Genomic DNA, 14,577 nt, shown 5'->3' with positions numbered 1-14,577 from the left:
GTGTAAACCAAGCCCTGTGTGTTCTTCTCCGCCTTTGACAAAATGAAGGCTCAATTGCTCTGTTTGAAAATCTCCTCCTAGTGACGTAGATAGGAGCAAGGTTACTTCCCTCTCTCGGCTTTGCCCGCCCAGATCATCTGGCCCGCCCATGAGAAACTGCGCTACCACCGTGCAAGGGCGAGTGCAATATCGTTTTTTCCTGGGGAGACGTCATGGCGAGCAAACAAACGAAGCATAACAGTTGCTCAGTGCTTGGATGTACAAATCAAAACAAAATAATTTTTTTAGTTCCTTCATCCAAGCTTCTGCACAACCAGTATCTTAATTTGATTTTCGCTGGAATTGCACCGACACAACTTCACAAAGTTTTGTATGTCTGCGCCAAACATTTCAGCCTCTACTGTTTCCTCAACTTGAGCCAATACAAAACTGGCCTTGCTGAAATAAAATTCTGGATCATTACTAACTCTCCTTGGTCAAGCTACAAACCTTGGACAAGTAAGTTAACTAACGCTATATAATTGTTGCTTTACTGTATATGGTTACCTAGCTTGCTACCCTTAGAATGTGGCTGTAACATTAGCTCTGCAGCTAACAGCTGAGTTAGTATGTGTGTGAATACAAACGCTGTAACGCCAGTGTTTTTCACTTTGTTATTTGGATAACCGTTATGCTGTTGGTGTTATGGTGCGCGATATCCGCCTTTCTCTTCATTGAAATGACTGTGTGCACCTCTGCAAATCAGGGTGATCAGATGAGAATGGCTAAATTCGAGGCATCTTACAGCAACGGGGGCTACGAGCCATTGCGATACATCCGTTGTAAACATTAGCGCATGTTGCCGCCCATCTCCTCCTCATTAGCATTTAAAGCTACAGACACCAAAACAGCGCTCTCGAGGAAAGCTCATTGTGGGATTACTCGTAGTGGCTATTATTCTGCACCAAGGCTGAATTTCGGGAAAGAGACTTCAGATACAGTACTAGGGGACCACTAAGGCCTATATAAAAGCATCCAAAAACGGCATTTCATGTCTCCTTTAAAAGGTAATGTTTGAAAAGGTAAAACTGCAAAGATTATCCGAAGAGTAATATTACTGAATAAATAAGTTGATAAATAAAATAAGAAAGTAATAGATAATGAAAAGCCGTTAATGCGTAATAATAATAATAATAATAGTTAAATAAATAGTAACAAATAATAATATTAATAAATAGTAACAAATAATAATATTAATAAATAGTAAATGGATTATAACAAATAGCTTAATAATTAATACGTAAAACTAAACAGTTAATAAGAAACAGATAATCAATAATTGGGACACAAAAATAGTATATTCTGACTTTTTTTAACGTTATAAAAAAGATTGATTCCCAAAAGGAAATAATTGGTGTGTTGTGATTCCGGGTATTGTTGTCTATGCTAGACTCCATCGTCATAATATAGTATACACTGTTTTTAAATGTTTCTATATGAGTTCATCTTTTGAAGACGACTTAATTAAATTTCTGCACTTCCTGGATTTGATGGGATGGTAAGTAAGTAGGTCCTACTAACTAATCTCTGAAGGTGCAGCCAGTTTTACACAGCGTGGCTCTCAGCCAAGTCCAGTTGACAGTCTGTACATCTCCCCCCTGTGATGCTGTGTGGAATATGCTGCCACCAGCTGAACTCAGCAGTGAAGCTGTCAGCAGGACAACCTTGCATGATCACCCTGGACGGGCTTGTTTGAATTGTAAACCTCTTTATGGACCGTGCGACCTCCCTTCGTGATGTAGCAGGTGCAGGGAACTGAAATGGAGACACTTTGGACAAATCACTTCAGACACACATTATCAAAGATTTGAAAGTTGTGGAATATAAGGGATACGTGATAGTTTTATTTTTTTTAATAAATTGCTGCCATTCTGTCTGAGATTGGAATCTGCTGTGGGATAATGTGATGGGAGATGGATGATCTCCAGGTAAATCTCTTGAGTGTTCTCAGGTGTGGCTTGTGCATGTCTGGTACAGGGTGTTGAGATTGACGCCCTCTGAGCTTGGAGGGTAATTCGTACATCAGAGCTAAAATAATACAAATTCACTAGTCTTTTTATTGTCATAAAACTCCTTTCGGGTCTGAAACTGGAGTCGTCAAAACATCTTATTGAAATTCACTTTCAAACGTTTGAGTGAATCTAATGAAGGAAGGCCTTTATGGCTGGTAGAAGAGTTTGGGACAAAGATGTATGCTACGTTTAGGAAAATGTAGTTGTTCCACAGTTTAAGTGGGATTTGCTGTCCACTGAATGTGTTCCCCAGGAAAGAGCCATCCCCTGGAATACTGCACTGTGTTCCCCAGGGAAGAGCCATCCCCTGGAATACTGCATTGTGTGGCGGCAGGTCAGCCTCTCATCAATAAGTCATTCGATGCTAGCTTAGCGCCAGCTTAGCGCTTGTGGGTGGAAAAGTGAGGTTAACCAGCTGAAGAGGAGCTGTAAAGGTGTGTGGAGCCTTGGAACCAGGAGAAGCACATGGGAACATATATTGATGTTAAATAATATTTGCTTGTGCCTTTACCTCTTCCACTATGCTAATGACTTGAGGACTGGATACACACCACAACATTACCTCTTCAAGTGTTCTTTCCAAATATCGCAATCAGTAGGAAAGCTGTTGCTTGTTGAAAGCTGAGAAATGTGTTGCTGACAGTGTCCTTCTGTAGTTACACTATATTTAGCTTGAGAAGACACTAGCTGTTACTGCCTTGTTGGAAACAGCTTCCTCATGCCACATGTCGTGTCATCTAGTGGGGAGGATTAAAGGCAGTTGGCAGGTCGACATTTTTATTCCATGTTGCATATGTTTATGAATATTTTGTACTGAGGCTAATATTAGATGAGCACTTCTTGTGTATGTGTATTTTTGTGTGTGGCATTTTTATTAGTGTTTGTGTGTGTGGTATTCTTATTAGTGTTTGTGTGTGTGACAGAGAGAGGGAGATAGATGGGGAGAGAGGGAGAGAGAGAGAGCGATTTGGAGATGGGGGAGAGAGGGAGAGTTGTTCTACATGAATGCCCTCAAGTCGGCAGTGCTGACTCTTACTTTCCCCTCGTCTGCTGTTTCTAAATGTGAGCGCTAATAATGTTGTCTTGCTTAAGCTGGCTCACACATTTGTTAAAACAATCCCGGGAAATCAGTTTGATACAGCGGGATGTTAAGATGAACAGCAACTTATTAACTGTGTATATTGATGGATTGATTGTTGTTTCAGCGATTTGTGGGAAATATTACTCAATTAAATGAATACAATAAAATCATATAAATTGGGTTTGACAGTTTTCACTGAAATCTAATTTAATACATTTTTAAAGATTTCGTGGTCTTTTTTGGGCTTTGTTTTTAAAGACTGGAAAGCAGGAATAGAGGGGAAAATGCAGGGAAAGAGAGGGGAACATGCAGGGAGAGAGAGGGGAACACATGCAGGGAGAGAGGGGAACACATGCAGGGAGAGCGAGGGGAACACATGCAGGGAGAGCGAGGGGAACACATGCAGGGAGAGCGAGGGGAACACATGCAGGGAGAGCGAGGGGAACACATGCAGGGAGAGCGAGGGGAACACATGCAGGGAGAGCGAGGAGAACACATGCAGGGAGAGCGAGGTGAACACATGCAGGGAGAGCGAGGGGAACACATGCAGGGAGAGAGAGGGGAACATGCTGGGAGAGAGAGGGGAACATATGCAGGGAGAGCGAGGGGAACACATGCAGGGAGAGCGAGGAGAACACATGCAGGGAGAGCGAGGGGAACACATGCAGGGAGAGAGAGGGGATCCACATGCAGGGAGAGAGAGGGGAACCACATGCAGGGAGAGAGAGGGGAACACATGCAGGGAGAGAGAGGGGAACATGCAGGGAGAGAGAGGGGAACCACATGCAGGGAGAGAGAGGGGAACCACATGCAGGGAGAGAGAGGGGAACACATGCAGGGAAAGAGAGGGAAACACATACTCACAAAAGACCAAACTTGGAGCCCAGCAATAATAAAAACATTACTTTCATGAGCTGGAACAGAAAGGATCTTGTTGCAAAAACCTAAACCAAGGAAACAAATACAAATTGTTTTAACTTCAAAACAATTTTGCACAGTTGTTCAAAACTCGCATTGATAATGGAAACTGAACCTATGTCTATGAACTTCAATTCAGCAACAGCTTTGAGGATTTGGTAAATATATTAGAAGCCGGAACAACAGTCAGATTGAGCAATCTTAGAGTGAGACGTAAGTCTCCTGACTCAAAGCTTCCACAGCTCAAACTAAGTAGCACAGTAACTCCTGGGAGAGGCGTTCGTCATGACAACCTGTCTAGTTCAAAGGCATCTTCCTGGGGCTCCATCTTAGCTTCTCTGTGTGTAAACATCCGACTCATCATTAGCATCATTAGCATAATTACAGGTACCTGATTAAGCATAATTAGCATTAGCAGCATTAGCGTCAGTTGACTATGTGGAGGTGTGAATAACTATGGAGCTGGAGGTCTGTGTCCCCCCCTGTCCCCCTCTGTGTCCCCCTCTGTCCCCCTGTGTCCCCCTGTGTCTGCATAATTTACAATGATGAAGACAGAAAAGCATCTGATAACTGGGGGTGGTTCTTGTGAAAACACAGCGTTGAAAATTACAAAATATGATTGATGGGATGGGAATTTGGGAAATGTGAAAACTGAAAATGTTTACTAGAATCTACAAGAACGTTGCTGGTTGGGAATGTTGTCTTACGTCTCCTGGGTGAGTTGTCGGTCTGGAGGTTATCTCATCTGCTGAGAGAGAGAGAGAGAGAACTAGAGAAAGAGAGAACTAGAAAGAACTAGAGAAAGAGAGAACTAGAGAGAACTAGAGAAAAAGGGAACTAGATCGAGAAAGAGAGAATATACAGGATGCATGTTAGCTTCTTCCTTCCCTCCCACCTGTCTTTCTATTGTCCTCTTTCTTCTAGCTGTTGTGTTGTCTCTCTCCCACACACGCTCTCATCTTAGTACACATTTCTCAAGCTGGACGCAAAGCATCTGGCCGCTACACTTATGTTTCCTTCTACTGCGTTCTTTCAAAATTAAATGAGAAAATAAAATGTAAAAAATTGAAAATAATTTAAAATTTAAATTTAAAATTTGCATAAAAACCATACAAAATGTTCGCACATGATTTTCTCACAGCAGATTTTTTGGGGGTTGTCAACTGCGCAGTGCAATGTGTGTGACATGTGTGATGTTCTGTATGAATGTTTAATGCAAGATTTTTAGTCTGCCAGAAGCACCCCAGCAGAGAGAGCTCTGATTGGCCGCCTGTCGAGTCCCAGAGCCCCTGGGGAACGGTGAAATGAGGGTCTCATCGACTGTGGACCGAAGGATGAGGAGAGAGGAGGGCTCTAATACGCCCATCAACTATATGCTCAAGGTTTGGTTTGTTGTCTCTTCCTCTTTCTTATTCGTGCTACATCCCGCATCCCTCCTCCTCTCTTCTCTCCTCTCCTCCCTCCTCCTCTCCTCCCTTCCTCTCAGCTCTCCTCGGGGTGTGTCTCTGCACGGTGTGTGTTTCTGCACGGTGTGTGTGTGAACCACCGTCTGTCTCTGCCTCTACTGCTGCATCTGCCGCAGCACAGCTCCCTCGCTCTCTCGCTCTCTCTCTCTCTCTCTCTCTCTCTCTCTCTCTCTGTCTTTCTCTACCTCTCTCTACCTCCTCTCTTGCTCTCATTTACACATTTTCTCTCTACCTCCTCTGTCTCATTTAACCCTCTCTTTTTCTGCCAACTCTCTTTCCACCTCTCTTCCCCTCTCTGTTTCTTGCTTATGTCAGGGTAGGCAGTTTTGCCCGCACACACGTGCACGCTCTCCGTTTGAGGTGTGGTGTGGAGGGAGCGATGGGGCAGTTGTTGTCTGTCAGGCTGGACTCCTGCCATCGGAGGGGCGAGCCGTAAAGCCCACATCACACCGAGGATCGAGCCAACATTCCCCTCCCCCCTCTCTCCCAGCTCTCTTTCTGTCTCTCTCTATCGCCCCCCCCCTCTCTCTCTCTGTCTCTCTCTCTCTCATTACTTCCTCTCTCTCTCATCTGTACCTTCTCTCTTTCCTAGTCTCCGCAGCCTCCAAGAACAGCCGCCGCATCCGTTTTTTAGAGCAGTCCCCTCCCTCCCCCTCCCTCATCCTCTCTTGCTCTCGCTCTCTCTCTCTCTCCACCTCTCCATCTCTGCTGCTTGCCAGTGGGGGAATGTGGAGAGATCTGACCAGCAGCAGCAACGTTCTTCCATTGAGGCAGTGTGAGATTCTGAGGACCGACTGCCGGACACAGACGGACAATTCAGACAGGAGGACACGGATCTGAGAGAGATCAGTGGGATTTACCCCTCTCTTCCACCCCTCCCTGCTGTAGAGAGAGAGCAGGGCGATCTCTCTCTGCATCTCCGTGCTTCTGTGTCTGTGCGTGCTCGTGTCTGGTTGCTGCTCCTGAACAGGAGCACCTCTGGAGGCTGTGGAGGTGTGTGTGCAGCAGGCAGCTGAGGGACGGAGCCCCAGGCGTCTGGGAGCGGATCTCGTCCAGAGGACCAGGGCGTCGGGGCAAAGTGGGAGGAAGCTGAGCACCAGTTTTGGATTGAAGTGTTTTTCAGCAGCGTGAGGGTGCAGCCCTGGGTGTATTGGTTAATCCACACACGCAAACACAAGCTCACCCACACAGGGATTTACAACAGAGCTCGGAAGACTGGCCGTGGATCGATACCCTGCCTGCTTTTTGCCTCTGCTTTCCCCCTCTATCAGGGGAGGGAAGCTTCCTGGAATTTACCATTGCCTCGTTACTGCTGAACTGGGGAGAGGCGTGTCTCCACGCCTCGCTCCCTCACCTGCCCACGTCTAACCTGTGTCTGTGTTAGTGTGTGTGTGTTTGTTTGTATTCTGCTCTGTGCCGATGGGAGCATGGTTCTGCTTGTGTGTGCATTAGTGTGAGCTACCCAGCTTGTAATACTGGTCTTCTGTGTGGGACGACAGTGTGTCTTGTTAGTTTGCTCCAGTGTGTGTGTGAGTCTTTGTGTGTGTGTGTGTGCGCGCGCATGTTGCTATTTGAATGTAGGTGTTTCGTGGGTACATGGTAAGATGCCCAGTGTTGGCTCCGTGCCCTGTCCCCTCCCTTGTGCATGCCCTGTTGTGATTGGGCCCCCAGTTTGACCCTGACCCCCACCCAGCTTGGCAGAATGAGCGAGCGTTCGGGCGCCAGCACGCTGGCCGCCATGAGCCTGGAAGAGCCGGGGGGCGAGCAGGCGTCTCCACGGGCCCCGGGGCACCTGCGCTGTGGACCCTGCGCCCTCCTGCCCCGGCAGCAGACCTGGCTGTGTGCCGTGCCCCTGGTCATGGGCTTTGTGGGGCTTGGCCTCAGCCTTATGCTCCTCAAGTGGATCGTAGTGGGCTCCGTCCAGGACTACGTCCCCACAGACCTGGTGGACGCCAAGGGCATCGGCCAGGACCCTATCTTCATGTCCCAGCCCAGCTCGGTGCCCAAGGGCTCGGACACCTCCACCCTGCCCTCCCCGGTGTCCAGCACCACGCCCCTGGCGGCTGACGGGACCGCCCCCGCCCCCAGAACTCGAGCCGATCCACCGGCCAATCACTCGGCCAACGGGAGCCCGGCCAATGGAGGCAGTAACCGCGCCCCGCACCTCCACAACAGTGTGGTGAACCGCGTCCCCGCCACGGTTACCACAACAACCGCCCGCCCACCACGCAGCCCTGCACCGGGGAGGGAGGCGCCCCCCCGCAGCACTTCCACGCGCAGGGAGAACGGGCAGAGCAACGGACGCAACGGGGCGTCCAACCCACGGCCACGAATCACCTCCTCTACGACCACCACCACCTTGGGGCCTGCCACTAAGGGCCCCCCAAAGGTGCCCCCCCCCACCGCGGCCCCCGGACCCCCCCTGAAGCCAACACGTTGGAGCAGCGGCCGCGCCCCCAAGGGCCCCCCCAAGGCCCCCGCCACACGCCCACACCACCGCTTCAGAACACGTGAGTCTGGACTTCTATTACAGGGTGTGTGTGGGGGAGGGGCACTGTAGATGTGTTTGTTGACGTACATGTGTGTGTGTATGCGTACAATATTTGAGCCCTGACTTCAGTGTAAGTAGAATGAGACGGATTGTGTTACTGTACTTTACTGCTGGTGAACTAACCCTCAGAATCCCAGGGAGGTGGGTCTGTGAACTTGCCTGTAGTACAGCTCTTTCAAATGTAGAGAAAGATAACATTACAGCTGCATAATGATATTTTCATCACACAGAAGCTTTCTTCAGCACCAGACACACGTTTGCCAGTACTCTGATTTGTTCTTCTCTCCCATCTTTATCTCTCGACTTGAACATTAACAAGATTAGCATCTTCCCCAGTGTAGGCTCCACTTGATATGTCTGTCATTAAACAAGGCCAGGTGATGGTGCTGTGACCTTTGGCCCCTGCTCTCTCGGGGAAGGCCTGTGGACAAAGTGCAGTTATACACAGGTGGGTGTAGATGCAGACCAGGTGGGTGTAGACCAGGTGGGGTTCTCTCTGCTGCAGGAAGTACTCTCTGATACCAAGCCTGCTCTGCCCCAGAGAGGGATGAGAGGGAGATGGGCCAGAGATAGAGAAGCTAGAGATAGAGAGGGGGGAGGAGGATGGGGGGAGAGTAAGGAAGAAAGATCCAGAGAGTGTGTGTCTGGGGGGGGGGGTAGCTGGGGGGAGGCGATCTGACTGAACCATGGAGGAAAAAGAGAGATGGAGAGAGGAAGAGATGGAGGGAAAAGGACAGGGAGAGAGGTGGAATGGAGGGTGCATGGAGAGGGGCAGGATCAAAGATGACGGGTATAGGAAGACAGAACTGGGGAATTTTGTAAAAAGGCAGACTCTGGGAATATTTACTGCACAAGAAATTTGTTTTATCATCACAGGGGAGTTTCTGCTACGATGTGTGACTGTGTGCATACGCATGCATATTGAAATGTTAAACTTGTGGTTGAGATATGTCGGTCTCTGTGTAACTTTCTCTTTGATAACATTTCAAAAGGAATATGATATGAAGTGTGTAAATGTCCTATTGACTTTTCATGCCGTGTTTAAGTGCACTCTGCGTCTTAGACTGCTGCAGGCTTCTGTGGAGCAGGTTACGTCTCTTTACCATATGCTGAAAACACTGCTTTGTTTGTTTTCACTGAGGAAGTAAATAATTGAGTGTGGTCAATTTTCTCAATCAATATTCTTAAACCAACTGAAGGTCAGGCGTGGTTCAATACCCCAACATCCCAACACAGTTCACTTTATATATTAATTATTGTTTAACTCTCAAGCAATCATCCTGAACTTAAAAACGTGTTGATGTGAGCACACACCTTCTGTACACTGAGGAGACTGAATGTGATGATGTGTCTTTGCTTACCTGAGGAGACTGAGGGCCTCATGTACTAACGCTTTTGCGCCCACTTCAGGCATATTTGTTTCGCAATCTGTGAGTAAAAGCATGGCGAGGTATGTACAAACATGCCGCACTGGGGAAAAGAAAATGGCAAATTGGGCTTTTCCGTGTCATGAATATGCATTCACGGGAGGGTCAAAGGGAAAGTGGGAGTTTCCCATAAAGGGCTGGGATGCGTAGAGTGTGTCTAATTACGTATTCCGCGGTATGTACAAAAACCGCCTGTGAAAGTGTGCCTCTATTTTGAGGTGAAAATTCTGCGCCTCTTAAAAGCAGGTGTAAACCTGGATACACGTGGGGTTCTCCTGGACACTAGAGATGTGCATGTTCTCCTGGACACTAGAGCTGTGCATGTTCTCCTGGACACTAGAGATGTGCATGTTCTCCTGGACACTAGAGCTGTGCATGTTCTCCTCTAACTAGGGTTCGGTATCCTTTGGGTTTTGACAAATCGATACTTAACAAAATAGCCACAAAACGACGGTGTATGACATTGTTTTAATAGAAAAAAAACAGCTTTAAAAAATTAAAAAATCACGTCTGCCATGTTTCTTTGACTTCCTGTGTTCAGACTTGCATCATGTGAATATTCTGAAACATTTTGTATTTTTTTTCTTCAGATTATTTTGACACCACATGAATGGAGTATAATATAACTAGCATTCATGTGTGGTAATGATGCTTCTTACGTATGTTTTGGAGCACCAGAGGGCAAATATTTCAACAGAAACCTCAGGCATCTAAGTGGGACCGAAATGCAGCACCAAAATCTGCATTAAATATACAGTATATGTGTTGTGTGAAGTCTACATGCAGGGACATGAGACAGGACTGGAGGAAGTCTACATGCAGGGACATGAGACAGGACTGGAGGAAGTCGACATGCAGGGACATGAGACAGGACTGGAGGAAGTCTACATGCAGGGCCATGAGACAGGACTGAAGGAAGTCTACATGCAGGGACATGAGACAGGACTGGAGGAAGTCTACATGCAGGGACATGAGACAGGACTGGAGGAAGTCTACATGCAGGGACATGAGACAGGACTGGAGGAAGTCGACATGCAGGGACATGAGACAGGACTGGAGGAAGTCTACATGCAGGGCCATGAGACAGGACTGAAGGAAGTCTACATGCAGGGACATGAGACAGGACTGGAGGAAGTCTACATGCAGGGACATGAGACAGGACTGGAGGAAGTCTACATGCAGGGACATGAGACAGGACTGAAGGAAGTCTACATGCAGGGACATGAGACAGGACTGGAGGAAGTCTACATGCAGGGACATGAGACAGGACTGGAGGAAGTCTACATGCAGGGACATGAGACAGGACTGGAGGAAGTCTACATGCAGGGACATGAGACAGGACTGGAGTTATGGACTTATTTTCATGAAAATAACGTGTTGTTTGGATTTAAACAGTTTAAACTTACATTTACATTTACATTTATTCATTTAGCAGACGCTTTTATCCAAAGCGACTTCCAAGAGAGAGCTTCACAAAGTGCATAGGTCACTGATAATAACAACAAGATAGCCCCACAGCATTGCGGGTAGTCAAAAACAAGAAGTACATATTGTGAACAACCAAAAAATAGTGCTAAAGGGAAGAAACCATAAGAGCATGTAGTTAAACAAGTTAAAAATTACACAACATTAATCTCTAAGTGCAGGTGTACCTGTAGGAAAGCAATAAAAATAGGATTAACTAAAAAAGAATACAACAGTTTAAATCAGCTACCACTAACCAACAAGAGCAACAGTCTAAGCAAGAGTCATTGTGAACCTTGAGGAAACTAGCGTTGGGTTCAGCAAACCAAACTTAAATTAAGCATTGTTTCAGCATTCACTGAGAAAGGATTGAGCCGTTGTTTTGCACGATAACAGAACCACAAGGCAGTTATACTAGTCAGCACATACAGACGATTAAGTACGGATCTGCTGGGTGATTCTTCTGGGTTCATGTGCTGTGGTGTTGATAGAGGAAGGCAGAAGCCCCAGGCTGTGTGTTAGCATGGTGATGGATCTTCTCTACTCTCTATTGGATATTACTGGTATAGGGGCCCATGCTCGTCTCACAACTATAAAGATGTTTTACTGTCACAGCACAGTCTCACAGGGCCTGAGGTTTATAGGCACTTTGTATGGCGTCTAGCTAACTCACTGAGGTAACCAACATATTACTGAGCACACTGTGGAGGTGTGCTGTCAGGCTGGTGCTGCTGTGATGCCATAGTCTCTTGGACCCTGGAGCAGGCTGGTGTGTGTAGTGCATGTATGTGGTGTGTTTGTTTGGTGTAACAGCATGTCTGTGCTGGTCCAGATCTTAATGAATCTCAGTGTGCTAGAAAAAGACATTCTCTGCCCATTAGGCCCCCTGTTAGACAACACTGCATCTTACAGTCTAACCCTAGCCCGTGCTCATCCCTCTCTCTCTCTCTCTCTCTCTCTCTCTCTCTCTCTCTCTCTCTCTCTCTCTCTCTCTCTCTCTCGGTCTCTCTCTCTCGGTCTCTCTCTCGGTCTCTCTCTCTCGGTCGGTTTCTCTCTCTCGGTCGGTCTCTCTCTCTCGGTCTCTCTCTCTTTCTATTACTCTCTCTCTCATAGGCACTCTCTTTTTTTTCTCTCCACCTCAGTCTGTTCTCGTTTCTTAGTATTTCCACATCTCCTTTGCCCACGTTCTTTCTGAAAGACCTTGGTACACACACACAAGCAAACACAAACATTCAATTATACCCCTGTGACTCTTGTTTACCTCTCCTTACCCTGTGAACCCTAGACTTCCCTTCTGTGTGAGTTTCTGGGGAGGGAACAGCTCTGTGTGTATGTGGAGGAAACCAGGAGAGATAAGGAGGAAACCAGGAGAGATGTGGAGGAGACCAAGAGAGATGTGGAGGAGACCAGGAGAGATGTGGAGGAGACCAGGAGAGATGTGGAGGAGACCAAGAGAGATGTGGAGGAGACCAGGAGAGATGTGGAGGAGACCAGGAGAGATGTGGAGGAGACCAGGAGAGATGTGGAGGAGACCAAGAGAGATGTGGAAGAGACCAAGAGAGTTTATAACTAAGCTGTGTTGGCTGTGGGCCTGTTCCTTTGATAGAGTGTTGGGGGCCGGGAGTCTTCACACTAACACATCATTGTAATTCAACACACACCTCACAGAGTCAGTCAGGAGCCAACCAGCCAGCTAGCCTTTCTGTAGCAGAATCTTTTCCAGATAGCATAACATTAGGCAATACACACACAAGCACACACACACCCCTCACCCCAGAAATACACACACACAAAACAACATACACACACACACACACACACACACAAGGCAACCAACAACAAAGTCTAAATGGATCAACATCTGCCATAACATGTACAGAAGGATTTGGATGTGGCAGCAGGGCGGGAGCTTGTTCTGTGACACGTTACGGCCCCCATGTTCCCCATCCTGGCTACACAGGCACACGAGGAGCGTGCGGAGAGACCGAGAGGAGGGATGGGATTAAAAACAAAGATATAAATCTATTCTTTTTCCCTCTCTCTCCAGGGAGGGTTAGGCTCAGATTTTCCTCGCTGCCTCTCAGGCCCTCTCTCTCAGTCCCCAGATGCACTTGGCTTCTCACACCATGGCAAGACCCGAGCTAGGCTAAATCTCCCTCCCTCCACGGTGCCTGCCCTGGAAACAGCGGCAGGCACCTGGCTCTGCCTGCCTGCGGTGGGATGGAAGCAGAGAGACTGCTGTAAGAAGCCAGCATCGCTAGGCAGAGGGTGTAGCAGTTCTGGAGGCTGCTCCCTGATTGCTGCATCATCCCTCTCCAGTCCTCCAGTCCCCCAGTCCTCCAGTCCTCCAGTCCCCCAGTCCTCCAGTCCCCCAGTCCTCCAGTCCTCCAGTCCCCCAGTCCTCCAGTACTCCAGTCCCCCAGCCCTCCAGTCCCCCAGCCCTCCAGTACTCCAGTCCCTCAGTTCCCCAGCCCTCCAGTCCCCCAGCCCTCAAGTCCTTCAGTCCTCCAGACTGCGTCACAATACTAATAATACTATTTCATGATACTAATGCGTCCACCAGGCTACCATAATGGAGCCCTCTTCTCCTGTGACTGGTCCATAGGGTCCAGGCCCCTGTTGTTCTCCTGTGACTGGTCCATAGGGTCCAGGCCCCTGTTGTTCTCCTGTGACTGGTCCAAAGGGTCCAGGCCCCTGTTGTTCTCCTGTGACTGGTCCATAGGGTCCAGGCCCCTATTGTTCTCCTGTGACTGGTCCAAAGGGTCCAGGCCCCTGTTGTTCTCCTGTGACTGGTCCATAGGGTCCAGGCCCCTGTTGTTCTCCTGTGACTGGTCCATAGGGTCCAGGCCCCTGTTGTTCTCCTGTGACTGGTCCATAGGGTCCAGGCCCCTGTTGTTCTCCTGTGACTGGTCCATAGGGTCCAGGCCCCTGTTGTTCTCCTGTGACTGGTCCATAGGGTCCAGGCCCCTGTTGTTCTCCTGTGACTGGTCCATAGGGTCCAGGCCCCTGTTGTTCTCCTGTGACTGGTCCATAGGGTCCAGGCCCCTGTTGTTCTCCTGTGACTGGTCCATAGGGTCCAGGCCCCTGTTGTTCTCCTGTGACTGGTCCATAGGGTCCAGGCCCCTGTTGTTCTCCTGTGACTGGTCCATAGGGTCCAGGCCCCTGTTGTTCTCCTGTGACTGGTCCATAGGGTCCAGGCCCCTGTTGTTCTCCTGTGACTGGTCCATAGGGTCCAGGCCCCTGTTGTTCTCCTGTGACTGGTCCATAGGGTCCAGGCCCCTGTTGAAACTATACTTACACTGAAGAAATCAATGTCTCTATATTCTCTACAACAAACAAACACAATGTAACATATGCCCAGCTGCCGGCAAGGCTGTAACAGTGCCTGTGATGGAGGAAACAGAGACCTGGGGCTGTTTCCCTAACCCATGCTCTCTCAGGAGACGGGCCCTCGGCCCCCGGCCTGGGAGATATAAGGAGCCCAGTCCAAACACCATGGAGGCCATCTTAGGAAAACTCCACAGAGAGATTCATGCAGACCTGCATTCCAGTAGGAAGTGTCGGAGGAGGTGAACAGGCCGGTGGCTGAGGAGGGGGGGTGGGGACGGGCGGGTGGGTG

General features: G+C 48.4%; 1 protein-coding gene across 1 annotated transcript in view; it reads left to right on the top strand.

Moving 5' to 3' along the window:
• The first annotated feature begins 6,235 nt into the window (after positions 1 to 6,235).
• The window catches only part of nrg3b (neuregulin 3b), a 115,629-nt gene continuing 107,287 nt past the window's right edge, over positions 6,236 to 14,577 (top strand). The window contains exon 1 of the mRNA XM_047047206.1: positions 6,236 to 8,026. Coding sequence (XP_046903162.1) covers positions 7,162 to 8,026 — 865 coding nt within the window. The 5' untranslated portion in view covers positions 6,236 to 7,161. The remainder of the gene's footprint in view (positions 8,027 to 14,577) is intronic.

This window comes from Hypomesus transpacificus, chromosome 23 (assembly GCF_021917145.1).
Source record: "Hypomesus transpacificus isolate Combined female chromosome 23, fHypTra1, whole genome shotgun sequence".
NCBI classification, from domain to species: Eukaryota; Metazoa; Chordata; class Actinopteri; order Osmeriformes; family Osmeridae; genus Hypomesus; species Hypomesus transpacificus.
Note: the sequence above shows the minus strand (reverse complement) of the source record. Positions and strands in the feature narration are given on the sequence as shown.